The sequence below is a fragment of the Myiozetetes cayanensis genome, unplaced genomic scaffold (assembly GCF_022539395.1).
Source record: "Myiozetetes cayanensis isolate MyiCay16 unplaced genomic scaffold, myiCay2020 scf3, whole genome shotgun sequence".
Taxonomy (NCBI): domain Eukaryota; kingdom Metazoa; phylum Chordata; class Aves; order Passeriformes; family Tyrannidae; genus Myiozetetes; species Myiozetetes cayanensis.
In genome coordinates, this window is record NW_026087521.1 from 59,673,023 (window position 1) to 59,697,944 (window position 24,922).

General features: G+C 39.7%; 1 protein-coding gene across 5 annotated transcripts in view; it reads right to left on the reverse strand.

Annotated features, from left to right (window-relative positions):
* BICD1 (BICD cargo adaptor 1) overlaps positions 1 to 24,922 on the reverse strand; it is a 174,254-nt gene that overhangs the window by 61,457 nt on the left and 87,875 nt on the right. For all 5 annotated transcript variants that reach the window (XM_050323985.1, XM_050323986.1, XM_050323981.1 and 2 more), the window contains exon 2: positions 23,739 to 23,951. In XM_050323985.1, the coding sequence (XP_050179942.1) occupies positions 23,739 to 23,951 (213 nt within the window). The remainder of the gene's footprint in view (positions 1 to 23,738; positions 23,952 to 24,922) is intronic.

The window sequence follows — 24,922 nt, forward strand, 5'->3', positions numbered from 1 at the left end:
TTTCAAGTTCCCCTTGAAAAATATCAGTACAGTATAAAGAGTTGCTATGAAAGGAGGACCAACAAGAAGATAAACTTCAGTAATTCTCCTTCTCCAGAAGGGCAGTGGCATGGCATCTTTAAACAAACACATCTGTGCCACAAAATTTAAATATAATTATGTGGCCAATTTTGTCATTATTAAGGGAGAGTATTTCCTCAAAGTCAGGAGCAATTGCAGTAATTAAAATCCATGTAACATTACCCATCTGCTGCAAAAAGCAGCACAGCATTCTGCAGCTTATTTGACCTTGTGTGCAGAGCACCCACCCACCCCCGCTTATTCTTCTGTGACACGAACAGAAACATCAGTTCAGAAACAGCAGTTGATTAAAACTAAAAATATGAAAATGGCTCAATGACTAATGTCTTTTTTTCCCTCAAATACTTGGGATTTTTATTTTAGAGCACATATTTGAGTGACTTAGCTGGCAAATACCGTCAAAGATAAGTACCTCATCTGTCTGAACTACATCCTTTACGACGAATTTTACACATAATTTTTACTCATTACAGAGCACACAGTGATTCATGAATACAAATGCCTACTTGATAAAGTAAACTGCACTGAATGCTACTTGAATTTATTGATATGGGCAGTGAAAATACCTGTACTCATGAATTGTGTCTGTAACACTGTAGTACTCTTAACTGTTCGGTATAAATCGGTCTGAAACCTGATCTTGGCTTTTACAATCTGCCTTTTTTTTTTTTTTAATTTTAATACGGACTGTAAAACTCACATGTTTACCTCATACATATATTACAGTCAGCAGTAGTAATTTTTATTTGACAGTTTTCTATCTTCTCCTTAAAGGGCTGAGCAAACAAGATTCTTGCTGCTTAGCATGCAGAACTGAAATACAAATGTGTGCCATAAGAACACAGTGCAAGGGCTGACTATTAATACCATAACTCTCACAGAGATAATTGAAGCATGTTGCCTGTGGCTGCAAAGCCTTAGAATTAAATTATTCCTTTGGGAATTGAATAAACACTGAATACTATATAACTGCCTGCAATGCATCAAAATGGAAAAAAAAAAAAATTCTGTATTTACTCCGGGAGTAAAATATCAGGCAAGTTATGGGATTGTTCAGCTATGGATATTAAAATTATGTTTAATTCTATTTTTTTCCTACTCTCTTATATTCCCCCTTCAAACAACTGCAGTTTTTGTTTCACCATTTGTTTCTACTGGACTCTCACCCAGCTCTCGATGGGTGTTGGCCTGATACAGACTTCTGCTAAAACAGATTATTGATAATAAGATACAGATAAAAGAACTGAATTGGGAACATCCACCAAAAAAAAAAGCTTCAAACAGCTCCTCAGTAACCTAATGTCCACTAAAGTACTGATAATTTTCTATAAACACCTTGTGGCATGAGGAGGCCAGTATCTTGTGACAAATACTGAGTGACATGATGATCATTATAGCACATGTGAGCAAAGGGACTGGGAAGCTCTTGGAGCTGGGCTGCTGCAGAGTCCCAAGTTAGCAAGAAAGGGAAGCAGATTTCTTGTCCTTGCTCAAGTTGCACTCAAGGAGCTTGATAAACAAAGAACTGCTTTCTTTCCAGATTTACGGAAGTGTAGAAAAAAACATGTCCACGTGAGAAGTAGTGGGGAAAACATCGAATTTCAAAGACATGTTCACCTAAGTCTTCTCTATCTCAATATCAGTGTTTACAAATTCTGAACTCTGCCTCTGCCCAAGCCTTCAAGCCTGCCAGTGACAGCTGGGCTAGACGGGGCGGGGGGTGCCAGACCCCACTGCCCAGCCCTGGCAGGTTTGGTGGCCTGGGGGAGGTGAGGGCAGCATGACAGCTTCCTCACCCAGCCCTCAGCAGCAATGCCCCCGAGGTGCAAGGGCACCCATGTGTGACACTGGAGTGCTGGACTGTAAATCTCCTGATACTGCTAAGAAACTTCCACGGCAGTGAAGGATTGCAGTCCAAAGCCTTAACTGGTCCCTCTGCTTCCTACCATCCCATCAGACCGCTGCTGAATGATAGATCATGCTCTCTTTGTTTTCTTCTGATTTTTAATATAAAATATAGCAAAACATTAGAGGATGCCTCCAAGTTCATTACAGTATTCTTAAATCTCCTCAGAGTTTTTAAAGCACTCAACTAAGATCTTGATGTAACACCATTACTAATGAAATTCAATCAGTTTCATCATCAAATAACTATTTAAATGCAAGTTTTACAGTTCTTATTCTGTTGTATGCCCAATGGCTTGATACAGCACAACTGAATTCAGTGCTACACTGCGAAAAAGTGCAGCAGAGTAATCCATCTAGTAAAACGACAGCCATCCTCAGGGAGAAAAAACAACATCACACTTGAACTAGGTCAGAATTCAGACAAGCAACAGGAATAAGATGAGATTTATGAACTCCCCTTTGTTAATTGATCAATATATTCTATGTCATACCCACACAGTTGTGGACTATTCTCGGGTTTTTCATCATTGAAATGCTGCTACCAGTGCCTACAGGGAAGACAATCCAGGGTTGCTAACAATTCCTTCAGCTCTTGATTGTTACACTGAGGTTGAGGTTACGCAGCATCTCAACCGGAGAATGGACTTGGCATCTTCCTGATCTTGTGTACCTACATGTAAATATATATATGGGTCACAGGATTCACAGCACACCTACACATCTGCACCATGCTCTCTGTGCGGTGTAATGTAGGACATTGCTTAATAGAAGGGCAGAATGTGAAAAATCCTCCCAAACAGAACTTGTGATGTAATCACACCTTTTGGCAGTGTATTACCCCTTGTCCGATAGTCTCCACCTTTGATCACATCAAAGCTTCCATAGCACAGTTAATTTCTGTTCACCCTGTACAGAATGTAAGTGCCTCTTGTGAAAGCCAGAAACAATGAGGAGAAAAAATTAACCCTGCAGCCATACCTGTCTGTTCTTTGCCCTTATCCTCCCTCATTTGATGGAAGGTCCTTAAGACCAAGCGGTCAAACTGCCCCAGTATATGAAATTAAAATGCTACCCCCATTTTCATGTTCCAGAGTATGGTGGCCATCACTTTGCAGCAGTTTGGTGTCTGCTGCAGGAGTGGCATAGCTGCAGCAAGCACAGGAAAGAGAGCTGAGCTGCTTTAGGAAAAGAAAATCCCCATTACAAATCAGAGACGTTAATTGTGTGGGAGGTACCAAGTCAAAATCCCTGGGTTTCCATGAAGTACGAATTTCTTTCTATGTGCAGTTCAAAGCCTCAAGTTTAAGCTAAAAATCCATTTCTGGCCTTGGTCCTCAGAAAGTAAGGACTGTGGCTTTCCCTGTGGACCTTCCCAGCTATCATCACTAAATAGAAAGCTTTTGGAGACTGCTCTCATATAGCAACAAAAGGATAAGACATCAGCCTCTGAATCCTAAATAATTTTTCCGCACTCTCTTGAGTCCCCCAGAAATCATGTCAGTTGAGTTTCAGGAGCACCCAGACAGAATGCAGATGTACTCATGGTTATTAGCCTAGCACACTATGGTATCACAACCACTTCTACCAGGCCTTTTTTCTGCAAATAAATGTACCATAAAGCCTAAACATTTTCCTCAGTCAGTGCCATTAAGGGGCTGGAGTTGCTGTAGCACTGTTCTGATGAGTTGCTGTTTGACCCTGACCAAGCTGGTATTTTATTTAGAAACTGCTTTTACTCAGTAAACTACATATTTCAGAGTAGGTCTGCAAGTTTCCTAACAGACAAGACATATTTCAAGTAAAACTGAACAGTTCTGTTCCAAACAGACTTTCATTTTCTTTTTTCTCGTTCTCTTGGGGAAGTGTTTGGGTGACCCAGAGAAATTCCAGCAAATCTTTTTCAACAATTTTTCTCAAGTCTAAACATTGCACTGAAAGCTTTTCCTGCCCTGACTTGTTCTAATCTCAGCAATAAAAACATCCCACCCTGCCCAACACCACCACCAACTCAATTTTTTTCTCTCCTCTACCATTTTTAGTCCTTTTTCTTCCCACTAAAGACTGTCAAAATCTTTTGTTCTTCTGCCCATCCAATGTTTACTTCTCATTCACCATTTTTTCAACAGAGGCATGAGTGTGCTGAACCTGCATTTAATGCTAATTTCTCCCCAATATTTGTCATTTGGGTTAAACAGGAGTTAATAAAACACATACATATAATTTAAAATAGCTAAATTTTTAATAACTTTTTAAACTTTTAATAAAGATTGCAAGAAAACAAACAGGATTCCTAATCTTGCAGGCTGCTCCTTTGCCAAACCTCATCAATAAAATGCACTAGTACCCCGGTCTTGACAAATGTTTTAAGCTGTTTATTTATGTGTGTTAATTAGCCCACGTTAAAAGCATACAACAGAAAAGGTCAGTCATAATATCCTATCATATATATTATATATCTCTCCTGTCAGATATATCATAATATGGCTTTTCATTCTTTTTATGTTTGACAAGTCTCTGAATGCTTGCTTGAAATGAAAGGTAGTAAATCAAGGTCAGTCAGAGCTTGACTAATCACACCTAAATCTTTTTTTTTTTTCTCTCACTACAGAATTACCTTCACACACATTAGGTATAACAGACTGTGATAAGAGGTATCTCACGCCACAAGCTCTATCATCAGCCCCTTTCTCTTCTACAGAAGTCTGATTCAACTCCTAGATATTCAGGGGAAGAATACAGACAAGAAGCTTTAAACCACTGTCAGTTTGGTGAGTTTTTACTAGGATCCCATGCTTCTGACAAGGGCAAGATTGGAAGGGATAGGTAAGGTAGCATCAGATCACAAAACAAATACCAGCCTGTGGCACAGCTATTTTCTTGCACTGGCCTTAAGCATCATCTCTCTGTCAAGCTTTGCACAAAGTCCAAAGGCTCCCCTTCTCCCAGCCCTGGGAAATGGCTTGGAGATGGCACTCTGGCAGTACCACGTATTTCATCACACCAGCACTGGTACTGACTGTGCATTGCACTGATAAGGACAGTCAAGGCTCTGCATAAAGCTCACTACAGGTCTCTAAAAACACCGAAATGCCACAGTACTTGTTTCAGACAGGAACTCTTCTTTGTTTCCAAAGGTGAAAGGGGACTGTTTTATATAATGCAGTCTCCAATAATATGTGCTTTCACAGGAGAACAAAAGCCAATTATGCAATTTTTCCTGCTTGGAATCTCAATTGGCAACTTCGATTTCGCATTGGTACACAGCTTTGAAAGTAATGGGGAAATGGAAGAAAAAGAGTTGATACGGAAGGGATTTCTTAAAAGTCAAAGAAAAATTTTTCTTTAAAGAGAAAGACAGTTGTAATACTCTGTAATTGAATAACAAAACAAAAGATAGGTTGTTTAAATACTCCACCAGGGGAAGAAATACAGAGTGTTGTTGGATATTTCTGTGTTTAAGCACACAAAATACACGTGAAACACAGTTGCCACCTGACAGAGTCTAGGTCTTTTTTCACAAGATGTAAAGATGAACAAAATAGATGCATAGTAACTCTATTAAAAGCTCTTCAATATCAGGAGTACTGGAAAAAAAGATTACAGTATTTGAACCTTGGGTAGGGAAAGCACTAAATTTGAGTTAGTGTTGTGGATACAAGAATCCCAGGAATTTCTGAGCTTTAGGATGCAACACCAACTTTCTCCACCATTTCACATAGATCACCAAGTGTCAGAAGAACCAAAAAATGCAAGAGGGCAGCCAATTACTAAAAATGGGGATCTCTTAGCCACATAATAAAAATTGAGCCTCAGTGCCTCAACATCCCCACTAGGGGAAAAAATTCATCTCATTATAACAAATTTGTACAAATTATACACCTTAACTTAAACCATATTTAAAACTCAGTGCAAAATTTTAATCAGCAGTCAAAACAATGAGTGCATTTATACAGAGAGGTTGGAAATTCGCAAAAAAAAAAAAAAAGCCTTATTGCGAACAGAATTTATTTCCATAGTATTTTATCCCTCATATGAATAAGATAAATGTGTACTGTAAGAACAGGCTGTTTAAATTCTCTCACCAAGTAGGCAGGGAGCTGAACAGATGGCAGCACCAGGAATCGCTAGTCCTCACTTATCCAGATGATCTTTATCATTTCCATAGTGTTAGAAAATGATTCACCTATGACATACAATGTTCTGAGGGTAAGTCAGAAAATATCACTTTTTTTCCCCTGGAATCAAAGATTATGGACTGTCCAGCATTATAGTATTAGTAGTTATAAAAGGAAATCACACACACAGATACCCCATTCCTGCTAATTCCTGGGCTTTCTTTTTTAAAGGACCACCATTCAGAATGAAAGTGAACTATCTGCAGTCTGCTTGTAGCTACCTCGGGGTTGGTTTCTTGGTAGGCAGGGTTTTCTTTTGGAGAAGATTATCTTGAACAGCACATGCACCTTTATCTTGCCAATAAAGAAGACCAGTTTAGAGCACAATTAGCATGCCCAGCCAAAACACGTGTGACAGCATTTATGGGCAGCCAAACCCTTAGCCACAGAAGGTAAACCATGGCTGGTTTGTGGCACTTTTTGAATTTATACAATTGTATGAAACACACAGGGGGAAAAAAAAAAAACCTTGGTGAGAGAAACAAAGCTTCCTTCTTCCTGCCTATTTATCCCATCCTGCCATATGTTCCAAAGGAGAAACGTCTTAATTAGAGCAGTTAGTGGAGTACTTCCCTGCCTACAGAGCACAGCACAGCCTTTTCAGAAAAGGAACTGGTTTTATCACTATTATCATTAACAGCTAAAACCTCATTTGTGAGCTCTAAGCGCAGTGTTTCACACAGAGGACAGGAAAATTAGTTCATCAAAAAGAGGTGTTGAAGGTTTTATCTCCTTGGTTTTTTTTGATTTAGCATGCCACTATGCAAGTGGTTAAACACCTACATGTTTCTAGGAGCAATTTTCAAGCAATGGGGTAAATGTATATTAGATCTAGTTCAGCAGAAGTCAAGAGTGATGCCTTAAGGCTTAACTTTGGCCAAAATCTATAAATATAGTACTATGCAGACAAACAGGTCTTTGATGCCTCTTGATATCTACATGAGACCAGTTCTGGGGAAAAAAAAGGCAGAAAAATAAGGAAAAGGTGTGTGGGGGGTCGGGGAAAAAAAAAACAACAGAGCACTTAAGATCTCAAAAACCTGTCCCTCACATAAACATTTAAAAAGAACAAGTCAAATAAGGCCACAGACTAGAATAGAGCTTCTCAAGTCTTATCTGGCACCAAGTAAAATGCTTCTTGTAGCCAGCTCTCTGTACCACAGAGAAGAAAAGCCTTCCGGGGTAATTCTTGCAATGTAAGAAGGTTGGAAATGTTTTCCATGTTGCAGAACTTTATTCCAATGCAAATCCTGCATTAGTTTTTTCCACAGTAACTGTGAGGTTTAAGGTCCTTGAATCAGGGTACAAAGCTGAGGGGTGGTGATTTTTCTGTAATGGCACAGTGCTGAAGGGTAAAACCACTGCATTCCCTAAACAAGGAATTTCTTAACTTAGTTGAAGATGGAATACATGCCTGAGTCTGCCTTCAGGCTAGTTTTACAGCGAGGATCATTGAAATGCATGTGTCTGGCCTGAGTAAGGCACAAAATTATTAGAAGTATAAGGCTGCAAAATATATGAAAGTCAATAATGCACAGATAAAGAAAGGAATGTAGTCCTCCTAGGAAGGGATGCACAGGAAAGATGTTTGAGTCGGCAAGAGAAGACATATCTGTAGTTCTCCCTTTACTCAGAAATGACAGCCTGAGGTCTGCAAAAGCCACTTTCTGGCTGGTAAAAACACCTGGTGGTATCAGCTTTGAATGTTTTTTCCCTTATTAGCTTCTCTTAAAACACAAAATGACCAATCCTACTTACCTTACACAGCAATGATCTTGAGAAACAATCCAAATCCTACCATCCTGTCAATCCAGAGACATCTTTTTAATGTTCATTATCTTAATTGGGAAAGATGATCTATCAATGCTTTGGTTGTTCTTTCATATCCACGTCCCCTCAGAACTTGATTGCTGTCCTGCTTATCCACTCCCAGAAAAGCCACACCGGAGCCACAGAAAATTCATCCCTCTCCTCTGGGAGAAAAATCCTCTTCGAATAAGCCCCAAGTACTACCACTAGCTGCCAGCCAGCTACCAGACAGCACAGGAAACCTCTGCTAGGACCACATTTCTTGCAGTCGGTGCCCTCTGAAAGCCCAGCCATGCACAAGGGAGCTCAGCACACCATGACACATCTCCATCACCACAGTTAAACCTCTCAGTACAACTGTATCTTAAATCTGGCTGGATTCAAGAGAAGTGGTGGGATGTGGCTTGGACTATGTGACAATAATATGTGATGAATAATTTGTTTTAAAAGAAGTCTGAGGCCTCTTCTGAGAAACACTAAGTACATAAATACAGAAAAATGTTCACCTTGGGAAAACTATCTCTGCTATTAAAAGAATTTGTTTATTCTCTATCTATCTGCATAGCTTAAGTTCTTTAAATAAATTACATTTTTATCTTTCAGTAAAGCTTTTCATTGTGAAAATTCCAGATACTAGTGCTGCAATGGGCTTGTTGTTCAGTTGGCCAACTGCATGAACAGGGTACTACCACAGGCATCAGAGGCTGCAGCACAGGAGGAAAGGTGAGGGTGAGAGAGACAGACACTTCATATTGCAGGTGCACTTGGCTAAAGGGTCCAATTAGTGTTTCAGTGCTTCTTGTTATTTTCTAAAAGCAAATAAGTGAAAACTCTAGGAAAATACTAAATATTTTTTTAAATCTATCTTCTGAAGAACATGAAAGTGCTTCCCAAAACAAACAAAATCAAAATGTCTACTTCATACGTCTCTCAGACCTAATTATTCTTCCCCACCCTTGGCTGAACAATAATAGGCTATCAAGGCTGTGCAATAAAATCCTACACTATAAAGTGAAAATTAGAGCAAGAAAAAAACCCCTAAATTTAACTGGAGAACAGCCTAGCTGAAAACACAGGTTCTATCTCTGTATTCATGAGAGAAAGCAGCAATAAATCATGTTTAGAAGTTGACCCCGATCATGCGGAAATAATGGAAGTTTCTAATGGATTACAGACAGGAGATGGAAAGCAAAAAGGGAAGAGGGCACATGGCTCTGCACCCCAACAGCCCCTGAGTTATGTGCTTCAGTGGAGGAAGTGACATGTGTTTATTTTACTTTACTGTTGTTTCCACAACCCATTTTACGGCACCATTGAATGACACCTTTATAGGGCCTGAACAGTTTTTCAGCTGCAGCACTAGATTTAAAAATAATTTGACCCTCCAGACCTAGGATGGGAATGATGCTTAGAGCTGCCTCCACTCTTACAAGGCACAACTAAGACACAGACTTTCCTTATAAAACACAGCATTAAAAAAAATCCTGTTAAACAAAAATGCTTAAATACATGCAACAAAAACTGATCGTGGTTTTAGCTTTCAGTAATAAGACAAGCGTTGCAGGATGGTGTAGCATATACCAGAATTTTGTTGCAGTGTTGGACAGAAAAGAAATAGTCATGGCTAAATTTCCTTAAGCAGAGGCATGTAATAAAGAAACCAGCCTATTTTGTTTTTAATGTCTTGGGCTTGCTTACAACTCCTGAGGAACAGGTCAGTGCAATACAATATGAAAAACAGAATGGTAATCCAGTCTTTGCATTTGCTTCTTGACGGAAAGATTATCTCTCCAGTCCACTCTGAGTTATTGCCATGATTTTTAATGAAATGACAACAGGGATGAAAACAATCTCCAACATATTTGCAACCTTTGGAAGCAAGGAGATTTCCAGCTGTAGTCAAAACCAAAGATTTTTAGCTAACTATTCTGCCTTTAAATAGATAATTATGGCTCTTTCTGCCTCAAGGCACAGAGTTACAGAGGTCGTAGCACTGGTTATTCTGACTATGCAAAACATTATTATCTGTGAGTGCAGTTAAGAACAAAATTGTAGACTGTGGTAGGGGAACTTCAGAGTTTCAGTTTGTAACATGCATTTATTGGATCTGAAAAGGAAATATGACTCCCCAAAGTAAATGGTAAAAGAATGATTAATTTACATAAATGTTGCTGAAGCTGAGCTGGTGGTTGATTTGCCTTGCCTTTCTGATTGCTGCAGTGGGAAGCTAAATATTAGTATTCCTTGAATTCCTGAAAACTGGTCCTTAACTCACCCAGGCAATACACAGCCTGCACTCAGCAGGAGGCAGGTGGTGCAGCTGCCCTGTGTTAGAGATGACCATAAAAATAAAGAGTTTATTACTACCGATAACATGCTAAAAGGAGAAGGTTTTCTTAAGCAGAAACACCAGCAAGGTAGTATGTTTCTTATTTTAAGTTTACAGACCTACCTCGTTTTCTTTTTCCTTCCCAATGCTCTAAAACTTTTAAACTTCAGAACATCCACTGCCATTACTCCTTTCCCCTGAAGATGTTACTATAATTCCAAGTGGACTAACAATATAGAGGTATTTTTAAAATTCTATTAGCATTTTAAGGTTCAATTTCACTTATAGCCTATAAAGTGACTTACTTTAAAACAGATTTATGGCAGTTATGACCCTGGCATAAAACTCCATCTCACAACAAATTTGGTGAAAAGAAACTAATGGAGTCAGGTTAGGAGGAAGAGTAAGCCATAACTTCTAGAGGACAAGAAAAGTGGTAATTGAAAACTCAAAATTGGCTTTTTAAAAGCATTTGCAATGGACAAAAACATAAAACAGTGCAAAAAAATATGAAAGCTGTCGAGGGACTGACTTCAAATCACCACGGACATTTATAGAGCATTGGCAAACCAAGTTGCACGAAGAACAGCTGTATGTCCTAGCCTCCAAAACAAAAGTATTTTGATGATGGCTCAAAGATCTTCAATAAAATTAACATCAAAAACACACGAATGATATAAATTTATATCTATAGTTATGTCTTACTTGCTTAACTTCACTGTGCAGTAAAATGTTTATGAGAATTGCTGACAAAATAAGGTGAGCTCCAGCTCTACAAAATGTCTATGAACTTTTCTGAATAAACCCTATCCATAGGCTTCCTTGGATATCTTTTATGCTTCTGCTTCCAAACACGCTTAGATGTCTTTGTGAATCTGACTTTCTTTTCCAGCATCTTGCAAAGGGGTCTGTGGATTCAGTCATTCTTCCACATTGCATTTATGTCTTGCACAACAAAACAAGGCCATCTTTCTCCTCTCAGATTTTTGGAGCAAGACAAGGCAGAACAAGTTTAGGAAACCTTATTGCTGCCTCAATATAGGCCAAAATATTGAATTTTTCCCTTCAATATATTCCTAACTATTTGACAACAGGCCCCTGCCCACACTTATTTTTTAGCTTTTACTTTTTCTTCTGTGCTTCTCTTATGTCCCTCGAGCACTCTTGCTTGCCTCATCAGACAGTCACTGCACGTGAACCACCACTTGAGAGAAACACTTTCCTCTTTCAACACTGACCAGAGTTTTGCCCTTGCCATTTTAATCACACCTAGCTACTAAGCAAAGAACGAGAATCCAGTATTTTCTGGCTGCTGCTGTTGTGTTACCATTTCCCTTAGGAAAATGAGTTGTGGGGAAACATGAGTAGCAAATGCAAAATGCCCTGTATTGTTAGCCAAAACTCACAGGATTGCATTTGTGAACCATAGTACCTCTGCATCCCATTTTCGTGACTAGGTTCGCAGGACTGATGGGAAATGGCCCACTTTTAACTCACCTCACTCTGAAGCTGACACTGTAATGCCACAGCCATTCCTCACCCACAGTTCACAGCCAGTATCAGAGCAGACATCCTGACCGTTTCACTGAAGTGAAAAATCACAGATCTATGATGATGCCTTCAAGGCACATTTAACTGAAAGAGCCAACACACCGTGCTTCAGGAGAGGAAAGGCTATCTAGGCAGAATGAATAAGCACTGAAGACAAAAATTGCATTCATATCTAGTCCTACCTATTTGATGGGTTTTTTTAAACAATAACCTCACAGAAGCAGAAAAGCTCTGATTATGTATGAGCATCTGCACGTACACATCTAAAACATTTGCCAGCAAAAGTGCATTTCTCTCAATCCTGAAGCTTAAAAGTGGATTTGACCATCACAATGAAAGGGTGATAACACTGTCTGACCTCTGCCTGACTTGCTGCCCACCTCCTGGATGCTGACTGGCACTGGCTGTTGAGAATAACTAAAAATAACCAGCTTGTCTCACACATTGTAATAAGGGCAAAGGGAGAAAAAGAGGTGGCATATTTGAGGTTCTTGCTGTTCACCCTTCTGTCACCTTCCTCTTATATTTTTCCCCTTGAGAACAGAGTTTGTTGCAGAAAGTACAATTAGCACAGACAATGGAAGCCAAGAACTTACTAATGATTGCATACCAATGACAAACTGGTAATGAGTTTGAGGCTTAGAGGCAGAAGGAGGGAACTGGAGAACCTGCTCTACAGAGGACCATCTTTAAGGAGAGTATCACATTGCCAGACAGAACAGGTTTCATTTTTGTAAGATGTAGGCTGAATGAATCCAAATCAGAAAATGCCAACATATTGAGGACAAAAACAAAAAAAAAAACCAAAGATGTTAACTTTTCTCATATTTTGGGGGATTTCATATGTTTTTGTTTCTTTTTTATTTTTTTGTAGAGTGAGTTTTTTTGCCAAAAATATCTTTAGGAGCTGCTAACTATCCAAAGGCATGTATTAGATGTGTTATGCTCCATCTCACTGTGATTGCACCTTGCAAATCATCCGCTTCTGTGGTGAGGTCATGGAAAATACTCCATGTCCTGGTAACCAAGACGTATCCCTAGGAAAAGGTAAGTCCCCTTTCCCCAGATCACCTAGTATATCCCAGGAGAAACCCTTACAAATAAATCAGTATTGATTAAAAGAGGAAAAAAATACCCTGAAAATAAATGCAGGTTTTGAACAAACAAGAGCAGATGTAGAAGGTCAAGTACCGTGGCTGGTAATTATTCTGCACGTGTGATTAGCATGCATGAGTTTCTCTCAAGGTCCAAGTACTAATCACAACTCCAGAAGAGATTATTAGATTTTTCAGTTTAGTTTGGTGGCTCTCATCTCTGAATCCATGACTAGTCAGTGCCATCAGTTCTACACTGCTTCATCGTGAGCAAAGGTTTAGGAGCAAGCAGGTACAGAAAACAGGCAGTGATGCATCCCTACGCAGAGAACAGGAGAAAAAAATGAACAATAGAAGTTGAAGTCAGGCAGAGATAGAATGTACATGGGGACATCCAGGAGAAGAGAAATGCAACTGCACCACTTCGTATACTGATGGCTGGGAATACATCAAGATTAACGTTCTGTAATCCCAATGAGTACTGAAGGCATAAAATGTTCAACAGTTGTCAGGTACATTCTAATACTGAATGACTGGATGAACAACATCAGTCTCTAAGAGAAGCTTTGATTACTTTTTTTTAATTGGAAGCTGCTCAAGATATTTTAAAAAAAAAAAAAAAAACCAAAATCAAAGGAAATTAATTGGAACAGGGACAACAAACTTATCTTCATTCTTTATTTAATATTCTTTATCAGTGGCACGTGTCACTGATATGCTCTATTTGCTTACACACTCAGGTGGAGAGGACTTTCAGCAAAAATTTCTCCTTCTCCTTATGCCTTTACTTTATCTGCAAGAAAGCTTAAGCTTTTGGACTCAAGCTTCAGAAAGTCTGCCACCCAGGGTATTCTTCCTTTCCCATTTAATCCTAGGCAAATGAATGAAGTCACAAGGTACAAGTCAACACAGCTCCTGGGCTCTTGCTCCTGAGAGCCCAGATCACATTGCAAGGATTCTGTAAAAATTGGCAGTGCAGCTAATCACAGCAATGCCAAAAACCATCTTGCTCCACACCACTTGAATAGACAAAAGCCCAAGTTATTTTTAACCAGCAAACTAATACCGAAAAGAATGAGTCAGCACAAGCAGTTCTTAAGAGGGCTTCCTCATCTAGAAAAAGAGCAAGGCAGCACATTTTTACAAAGTAAAGGCCACAAAGACAAAAAAATAATGTTTTGACAAGTTCAGAGAGCTGCTAGCCCAACATCCAAGGGGCTATGCATCACTCCCTGATGCAAGATAACTGAGAAACAGGGATGTTATATGATGATACTTTTCCTGACATCCCCTACCTAGCCCTGGATGCTGGGACCAGATCTTCAGGGATAAGCAGCACTGATGGCACCATTCTCCAGGAGATTTGCCTCACTCTTCTTTAAACCCAGGTAATACCTCTGGCTTCCTCATCACATGCTCACTTGATACCTTGCACAGCAGGGTACATAAGGGGCTTTGAAACTACAAAATAAGGGGTCATTATTTCAAAGAACTTATGTAAGAACCAGCACTGCCAGATCCAGATTTGATTAATTACTGCCCAGAGATTACGAAGTGCAGCTGAAAGTGCACCCTCTTTCATTTTCTATTTGAGGCCCTGCAAAGGACCCTTTCTGAATGAAGGAGCTGAGAATTTGAGTGTTTATAATAAGGCACTATGTTATTTATGCAACAGTCCCTCGGTTATGCTCCATTATCCCATTTGGCCTTTTTTTGACCTCCCTACTGTCCATTGTTTGACTTTATTCACAGCAGAGCTAAATGCCTGAACCTTGCCAAAGAAAACAGTGTTATGAATGTGTCAGATAACAAGTTTGTATCCAAAGTCATTGTTTTGAGCTCATTAACAAGAAACATAACCGCTCAAAGATGTGGCTTGCAGGTATATTCCAGGGTGAGAACCGAAGAACAAGCAGTTGAAGATTACCCTGAGTAAACAGTGCCACAACAAAATGTTTAACAAATTTAAACAAAATTCATCCTGCACTGTTGACCTTCCTATTGTATTACAGTTGGTGCTTATGAGGAGTGTGAACTTGGAAACGCAATCATTTTATGAGTGATTATAGCAATTTAGGATTATAAACCACATTTCAGGAAACAAAAGGACGAGTCTTTACCATGGTCACCTTTGGTTTCACCTGAGTAGATTGTTGGCCAAACTGTGAAGCAAGAACCAGAAGAAAGTGTTAACTAAGGAGAAGTTGGAGTTGAATGGCAGATTTGTGATTAAACCTTTGTCTGTTAATAAGGTCACTCAGAAGCATTTGATGCTGGACAGGTCTTGCTGCCTATACTCAAAACACTTTCTTTGACAGATAGATAGAATCAGTCTGTTAGCACACCTACAAATTTCGTAGCATGAGAAAAGATTTGGTAGGATTACCAGTTACAGCTTGCTTTATTTTTCTGTCCCCAAGACAAAGTAATTTTGATTCTTGTCAGAATTCTGTGAACAGGGAAAGTAAGCACACAGGGCAGAGGAAACCATTAGAAAGCACCAGCATCTAACGCTACAAAATAACACTCTCACAAAACCACTGTAAAAGCTACATGAAAATGAGTAAAAAGGTTTTGTCAGTAAACACTCCTCGATGACAAGCTCCACAGTTTTGCCCCTTCCAGGTTGCCCTGTGCTGCAAAACAGAAACCTCTGCACTTCAATGTGGTCTGCTGCTATTTTTGACTCATCACAGCCCACGGTGACACTGGTCACCAAACCCATCTGCATACTACCTTTGTGGCCTGTTGGGAGAAACTCTGCAGTGGCTCTCTTTCACAGGGATCATATCCTAGCCCACATCAGCCTGAAGAGAGCAGAGGTAGGTGCTGTGTAGAAATAGCAATACTGATATTAACACAGGATGAAGGGAAATGCACGTGTAAGCACCAGAAAGACAAAACAGAACAAAGGTTAAAGGAACTGCCTGCAGTGATAGTGAACATGGAGCACAAATAAGTGCCTTCACAGGGAAAGCATCAACACTTTAACTGTTAACAGGTGCGTTAGGAGGTCCAGGTAAAACACAAGCGTATACTGGACTTTGATTTGAAGCATGCCAGCAACAGCTAATGAAATTTCCCATGTTATATAGCATTATGCTATGATATGACATTTTGGATTAAGCTCGATCTGAAAACTGAAAGCAGAAGGAAGCCATACATTTTTAGCAAACTCTGCAGCCAACCTCCACCTGTTAACACTGTCAGCAAAGGAGGGAGAAAAATCTATGATGGTGGCCTGGCATCAGCAGGCTGGAGAATCTCCCTTCAGCAGGCTTTTCTAAAAACGGGAGGCAGAACATAAAAAACACCTCTTACTGGGCAAAGTAACAAATTGATTCATAAGCCTAATTTAGTGCTGGTTCTAACCAGTTGACAGTAACTTCCAAAACAAAGGAATGTAAATATTGTCATTTATACTGTGATAATAATGCCCCAAATTGTGATCAAATTGTGATGAGAGCACTCTCTTGACAGGAGGAACAGTTCTGCCATCTCTCTATCACACCCAGCTTCTCTTTGTTTCTCAGACAGCTCTGACCCCTACAGTTATCTCCATGGGCTGCTCTACCATCTCATTCCTATGGCTTCTTTTCAAAAAGCAGTGCTTGCATGAAAATACATTAAGATGCAAACAACATTAATGAAAATGTCATTGAATATTTCACCATATTTTCCTAATCATTCTCCTTCTAAAAATCAGAGAATCATTTAGGTTAGAAAATACCTCTAAGATCATTGAGTCCAACCATCAACCCAGCACTGATGATCCACTGTTAAACTGTGTCCCCAAATTACACATCTACAGGTCTTTTAAATACTACCAGGGTTGGTGACTCCACCACCTCCATGGGTAGCCTGTTCTAGTAATTGACCACTCTTTTAATGAAGAAATCTTTTCTTAATATTCAATCTAAACTCCCCTGATAACAACAAGAGGCCATTTCCTCTTGTCCTACCACTTATTACTTGGGAGAAGAGACCAACCCTCTCTCAGGAAGTTGTAAAGAACAATAAGGGCCCCTCTGAGCCTCCTTTTCTCCTAGTTAAACAAACCCCATTCCCTCAGCCACTCCTCATCAGACTTGTGCTCCAGACCCTTCACCAGCACTGCTGCCCTTCTCTGTTCACCCTCCAGCACCTCAACGTCTTTCTTATCATGAGGGGCTCCAAACCTGACACAGGATTCGAGGTGCAACCTCACCAGTGCCAAGCACAGGGGGACAGTCAGTGCCTTTATCTTGCTGGCCTCACTATTTCTGATACAGGCCAGGATGCCATTGGCCTTCTTAGCCACCTGGGCACACTGCTGGCTCACGTTCAGCTGCTGTCAACCAGCACCTCCAGGTCTTTTTCCACCGGGCAGCTTTCCAGCTACTGTCTCCCAATCCTGTAGTGCTACAGGGAGTTGTAGTGACCCAAGTGCAGGACCCAGAACTTCACCTTGTTGAACCCCAATACCCTTGTCCTCAGTCCATGGATCCATCCTGTCCAGATCCCTCTGTAGAGCCTTCCTACACTCCAGCAGAGCAACACTTGTGCCCAGCTTGATGTCACCTGCAAACCGATTGAGGGAGCACTGGAGCCCTTGGTCAAAGGCCACTGCTGAAAGTGCCAGCACAGTATTAGCAAGAAGATAAATATTTATAGTGCAGGCTTTATTTAATTGGTGTAGATGTCAAAGTAGAGTTCCATTCTTCAGTAAACTGAGATAAAGCTACTGATGCAGACACTGGGAAGCACAGGACATCGCTACGAGGGAGCAGAGATCACGTAAGGATGCTGCATGCATTGTCAGAGTCAACACTGCACTCAAATTACTTCACTGTCTAGGATAATTATCAGAGCACAATCACAGGTTCCCTACTCAGTGCATGAAAAAAATTAAACAACTACAAGGAAAAGTAAGCTACATCAAAAAGTTCACTAACTTTGTCACTACAGCCAAGCAGCTAAAAGGTGCTTCCTGCAATACATGGTTAGTAGCAGTGATTCCTCTTCCAAACTTGGCTTTTCTGTCTTTTTTTCAACACAGAGTTGGTAAAAGCTGCCTCACTCGGTAACCTGAGGCTACATCCCTCCAAGAGCTCATCAGTCAAACCGGTAGCCATGGGAGATCCAGGCTGAAGATCACGCTCTCTCTGGAGGATGGAAACAGCTTTGCAGAGGGCTGCCACCTCACAGAGGAGAGACTGGGGTTCTGGTCTCTGCCCCAATTAATATTTAAGTATTTCTTACCAAACACTAATTGAAATAGGGACTAGAACTAGTTCCCTATTCCCAGCTGAGTGGCCTGGCCTTTAGGCTACATCAGCTTGCTCCCTTCCACACTCCCTGACCCACAAAATACTCACTATCCCCCAACAACATGGAACAGCTTCACCTGAAGAAATGAAAAGCCTGCCAACTGACTGCTACAGCACTTTCTTCAGAGGAAGGAGTGGATTCATATATCCTAGGCTGGAGAAGAAACTGAAGCCCCAAACCTCGCCACAGTCACAGACCCAGAGTGAATTACGGAACCAGAGGGAATCACAGAACTATGTGATGAGGTCAGCTGGGAAACACCTCCTTGGAAGATTCCAGTAGCACCTACAGAGGTGCTCAGTGTTGAGCAACAGACCTCAGTCCAAGCCAGAGGTCTTCCTGACTGCATGTGGAAACAGATCTTTAGATCCACAGAGAATTTTACAGGTAGAAACGTAGGCACATAATGACTGCAGAAGCTTCCAATACTAGATGACAATTGAAAGGATCCCAGTTTTGGACTTAACTACATCCTACATTATATAGGAAGCACTATGTGACCAAGCCCTGTTACAGTCTAAGAGCAGACCAACAAAACCAGAACCTGAAACTGGTGTGTTTGGCCTGCTTAAACCATGACAGTCTGCATCTGTGTTCACATTTAAAAGTCTTAGGCTTTACTCAAAATTGTAAAAAATGATAAAAAATCTTAAATCTTCAGACTGAAAAACTATAATTTCTAAATAGGAAATAGCCAATTAGAATTTAAGCAATATTTAATATAGAAATATTTAAATTTTTAGATTAAGGTCAGCTTGAAGATGATAACTGTAAATTTTTTCCCCTTCTCAAACATATGTTCCCCTCAAAAAAAGTCCAGGCTATCACACCCACACATTTCCTGATTAGCATGGAGTACAAGATTTTCATACTGCTGAAGTGAATAAATGTTTAGCCTTTGATTTCAAGGGCAGCAGGGCTGCACAACTTCATCTTAGATTTTTTTTTGCCTGGTTTCAGCACATAATATATCATAAATTTGTATTTTTCTTCTTTTCACCCACTTGTCCACTGCTCTCATTCCTGTTTTTGCCCTCCAGAAGCCCAGGTGTGCTGTTTCCATGGCCCATTAACATTGTCACCACATAAACCTCCCTGCTCATCTGTTATCTCACAGACTGCAGGTACCCAGGTGTCGATTTCTTTCTGCAATCCCTGCAGCTGCTGCAGTGACATTTATTGGAGAGCCTATGAGTTTTAACCCTTTTCTTCCTGACTTTCTCCTTTTCACTAGTATTAATGGGAAGAAAGAGCTGACCCACACCTGCCAGCCTTGGCAGACACAAAAGCCTTCATCTACCCACCTCACACAACTCCTAATCTTGGTCTCATAATACCTACAAAATTCAAACAGTACCATCACCTTTCATCTCTATTTTCTACAGTTTCACCTGCTTCCTCTTTGCTTCATGCCCTTTCCAGTTGCCACCTGTTTTGAGTCAGGTGCCCAGCTCCAAGGCATCATGATGGGATCTCCTATATACTGACACTGCTATCACCTATATTTGGAGATCTCCTAACTATGGATATCACAGAACCACTTAGGTTGGAGAAGACCATTGAAATCATCAAGTACAACCTACAATGGAGCTCCCTCTGCTCCAGCCTCTGAGCTGGGTCATCTGTGCTTGCACAACCACCTCTGTCAGTTATCAGTTTATCAAGGTAATGGTTTCACTTCTTTATGCATCTATAAAGTGTTTTTTGTTACCATAATAGATTTTTCAGTGGCAGAAATGGAAAAAACAGTCACTCATCTCCCAACTATAACTGTTTTTAAATAGGAAAAAAACTACTCCAGAGAATTAGAAAATTATAGAAGATTGTATTTTTTAAAAATGCTTTTAAAAAAGTATGTCTTTAACATTTATAACTGCAGACAATTCATATGCTGTTAGAAAAGGTTACATGAGCTAATAACCATAATGATCTCTCCATACAGAGAGGTCATCTACCATAAACTATGTGGTGCCTGACACATAGATTTTGTCAATCTGGTCTCCGACTGCTAAAAATGATCTCTCTGGCCTCAGTTTTAAAATCAGTACATTTTTGGTTCAAGTTTAAGCAATTTTAAAAATCTCCAAAGAACCATTTACATCCCCTACCTGAGGTCTTGATGGGAGAAAAGAAAGAAAAGGGCTACCTGCTTTCCAAAATGTATGTTTTATTAGTTAGGTAGTAGTTAATAGAACTCCTATCCTTGTGGGTCCCTTTCAACTCGGCATATTCTGTGATCCTGTGATTTTTATTACATCAAAAATAATGCTGCTGGTGTTTTATTCTTTTAATAATTTTAACATGAACCTAGAAAATTATCTTGTACAAAGATTCCCGGTTCATTATTCACCATTAGGGTGAAACAAGTGCTCAAGGTCTCAAAGAAAATACGTCTTTTTCTAGATATGAGTATTGAAATCAGTTTGTTTGATTTCCCAGATTGAGATGCACAATCTCCTGAGACCTGAGCCTGATACATTCCCTTTTATAGCAAGAGAGATCCAGGTCAAGCTGCCCTGCAGACATCAACTGTGACTGTGTGGCAGATACTTGCTAAAATGCATGAATTTTTAAACTCTGGGGCTATGGAATTCCCAGGATTCCTAAAAGTCATCAGCATTCATACGAGTGTATTCTGACGGTTCACAAAATGCTCATACACATTCACGTGACTGTGGACTTCTGTGCAAATTCAGAGAGCAGCACATATTCATAAGGTAACTCCCATGACAGGCTAGAGAATGGAGAAGCACCAATTGTATTATTAAGGGACATGATACAATAACAAGGTTCATTTTTTAAAAACCTAGCTATCGGTCTGCACTATCCTAAGTGGCCGAGTGCATGGATAAACTATCGTAAATTTCTGTCATCTCTGCAAAAACACTATTCCCAGAACAACACAGCAGTTATTCAAAGCTTTTATATTAAGACTGAAGGTGAAAGGAATGATTTTTTTGTTGTTGCTTAGTATATAAGATGTCTCAATAAGGTTTAAAAAACAACTATAAAGAATATTCTCTTGAGGGCGGTGGGTAGGGAGAGGAAAAGACAGGATACAACCAGGTAACTTATGTCCAGAATCTATCTTTACATCACTCAGTAGAGTTGCTCACATGAAGATCATCCTGTTTTCTTTCATTCTTTTCTCTAATTAGATTTTCAAATATAATGGCTAAAGAGACAAATTGCTTCCTCATTGTAGCAATCCACCCATGGCAGCATCTAATTCTGACTTTACCCAAAAATTTACCAGAAACGTCGTAATTTTTTTCCCCACCTTTGTGGTCGTCAAGGTTTGGAGCAAGTTAAACCTGCTTTTTCCTACTTGCAGTACCCAGAATTAAGCAGACAAAGTTCATAAACACTTACAGAAAAAGGACATCTCATTTCTGCAGGCACTTGGATGTCACAGCTATAGGATTTACGTGGTTGGACCAAGGTATACCAGGCTGGGTACAAGGGTGAGACTCCTTTGAGCACAAAGTGAAATGCCAGTGTAATTCAGTGTGACAAGATCCCAAAGAGCCCGAAGTAGGTGTCAATCACCCTCTATCTGTTATTATTATTCAAGTAATTAATCATAATTGTGTGAGGTGTAATTTGGATACTGAACTGACTGCACTAATCCCATTTATGTTTAGATACACTGGTTATAGTAATACAAAATAAAAGCTCAACATAGTCAAGGACTTTATATTCAGGATACAACATCATCTTAATGATAACAGTCAGTTTATCAGGCTTATTTTTATTCAAGTGAATTCCTTTATTGCACTTTAATTAACTACTATGGCTTGTTTCTGTTTAGCATTAGAGCAGGAAAAAATTGCAGCTGGCTTCACACTAGGGTTTACTATTACCTCCAAGGAAATGAGGACAATCAATATTCTAGGGAGGACAGGTACTGAAACTGCCTCCTGAGAACCTACAGATCGATAACCAGGATAGGAAACGGAAGGGAGATTTGCATTTGAAGGAATCCCAAGGAGATCCCAGAGGAAGGAATCAAGTATAAAGACAAATGGGTATTTTCTCTAACTGTTCATTTGCGACTGAACCCCATGTCATGAGGGCCTGTGAACTTTACCAAGTGATTAGTTAGGTGTGTCAGCAGCTGGTTGTCTGCCACCAAGAAGATTTGAGGATAAGTAGATATAAATTTGATTTTTTTTTTTTTTGTTAACCACTGGAACTGTAATTACAATTATATATTTTAATTGTTACTTGTGAATAAATGGCATGTATCTACTTCTTATTGAAGCCTGATCTGTATTATGGGCAAGTCCAGTACAACTATTAAATAAGAATATTCAGTGGGATTAAAGGACTCTGTTACAGGGATATCGTGTTCCTGGGGTTTCTATAGGTTAAAAGGATGTTATTCCACTCAGCTACAGAAAACATAGTAAACTTTAATATTAACAAACTAATACATTAAACACTTTCCAGAATCATCTAGGAAAGATCTCTTCTAGCAGCTGGACAGTGGGAGAGTCCCCATGTTCAAGCATTCCCGGGGAATGCAGGGAAGATGTGGGATCACTTCCATGTGCATCTTCTCAGACACACAAATTGGAAAAACAGCCTACACTGAGGACTTGGTGGTCAGTATATTCCTTATCCTCCATTTCACCTTAACTAACTGGCCAAAGTGGGACACACACATCTCCGTGAGTCTAAGATGTGTGTGTCTAAGAGACTAAGAAAGGAAGCAAGAGCCAATCTGTTAGCAAAGCCAAAGGAAACAGTCACCTTCCTCTTGTGTAGGGCTTGTGTTGAGCTTTAGTTGGCATAATTCATATAGCAATCATCAAGAGAGAAAGCATAAACTCATAAAATTAGATCTGTCCTCCATCACCTGGGATATAAAACAATAGTAAGCAAAGTAACTTGCTATACCTTCCAGATTTCAAGGTGGAAAAAAAGGCAAGTTATTAAATATTACTAAATTTTCCATTGAAATTATTCAGTGTCTCATATGGTCGCTAACTACATTTGACTTTATTACTGTGACCATTTTCTAAACATGAGCATGTATTTCAATTTTGCTTTACAGTAGAAGAAAAATGGTGAAAGCTTTATCTAATTCTAGCCAATCCAGAATACCTGAGAAATCACATAAATTCTGAGAAAGAGAGGAGTTGCGTGAATCAGAAGTGTGCAGAAAATGCGTTTATGTAAAATTCACTTATATGTAGTTGTTATAAAATAGAATGCAAACTGCTAAGAGTGCTTAGGAAATTACAGGTTCCTGAATTGGGTTTTATTATACTCATAAGAATTTGTCATTGTTGTTTAAAAATAATAAGAGTTATATTTTTCCTTTTCTGAATTGTAGCCTTTTCAGGCCATGTGGTTTCTGGGATGATCACAGACTGGAAGGTGAGCATTTTTACTTCTTGTATTGATTTCCTTACTCAGAGCCATGTGATACTCCAAGAAAATTCAGCCCCTTGCTCCCTGCACACCCCCTTTTACCTCTTTCAAGTCTTGGACAATGGCAGTGAGCCTCTCATTCTCTGCCTGAACGTTGGTGACCACCGCCCTGCTCTGCTTGAGCTCATTCTGCATCTCCAAAATCTTCCCAAGGTAATAAGCTTCTTTTGATGCAGATTCCTGGAGCAGAGTCTCTTCCCGTGTTTCTCCATCTTCAGCCACTTTGCGGTGAAAGGAGAAGGACTGTCCAAACGCCTGCAAGAGGAAAACAGCGCACGGTAAAACAACTACTGAAGCCCTGGAAAAATTATCAACAATAACAAGCAGCTGCATAGCCAGCGGGAAGGAAATAGATCTGCGAGTCCCAAACTCTGACCTAATAAACACTGCCTTAGCAGCTCCCTAGCAGCTGAGGGCCACCATCTCATTTAGCTGAAATGAAGCATCTTGGAGCTGTTCTCATTTGCAGTATGGATTTATGGCCCCCATCCAGGCGACCTCCACTGAGATCAAGATGGTGCTCTGCTAACTAGCCATTAATTAGCGCCAGTGTTTAACTCTCCTGCATGAGGCCAGCCGGTAATTCATCAACTCCTTTCTTCCCTAGTTCTGCAAAATAAACGCCTGGTTTGTGTTGTTTTAAAGTGCATAAATAGCTGACAAGTCTTTCTTAATTGCTTTCCATTTCCAACAATCTTTTATTACAGGAACTGATCTCATGGTATGGAGAAAAACCCTGTAACCTGAAAGAAAGATAAATGAGTAGCAAGGACCGGCCATCAACACCCCTGGCAAACACGCAGTTTGTCAGCTCTTCGTTTATGTTCAGTGTTTTCTGCTGAGAAGAAACAATATTTAAGTGTTCAAGAAGTGTGTAAATAGATAATTTCTAGTGATTCTTTTCTTGTTACTGGCTTAGACTAATCAATTTGATCAATTTAATAAGGCAGTATTTCTCAGTGACAATTTCTGATGTTACTTTTGACAGCTCTGGAGCAATCGGGAAGGATGCAAAGTACAAGCCATGATAGTAGACATGATGGAGATACCATTTAGCTATGAAACACAGAGGGGGAAATCCCAGAAATAATATAATAATAAAATAAAATATAATATAAATAATAATATATGTTTATAGATAAATATATAAAATATAAAAATACAAAAAATAAAATAAAACAAAACCCGATTTGTTGGTATTACCTTTAAAAACAGACATTTGGCTG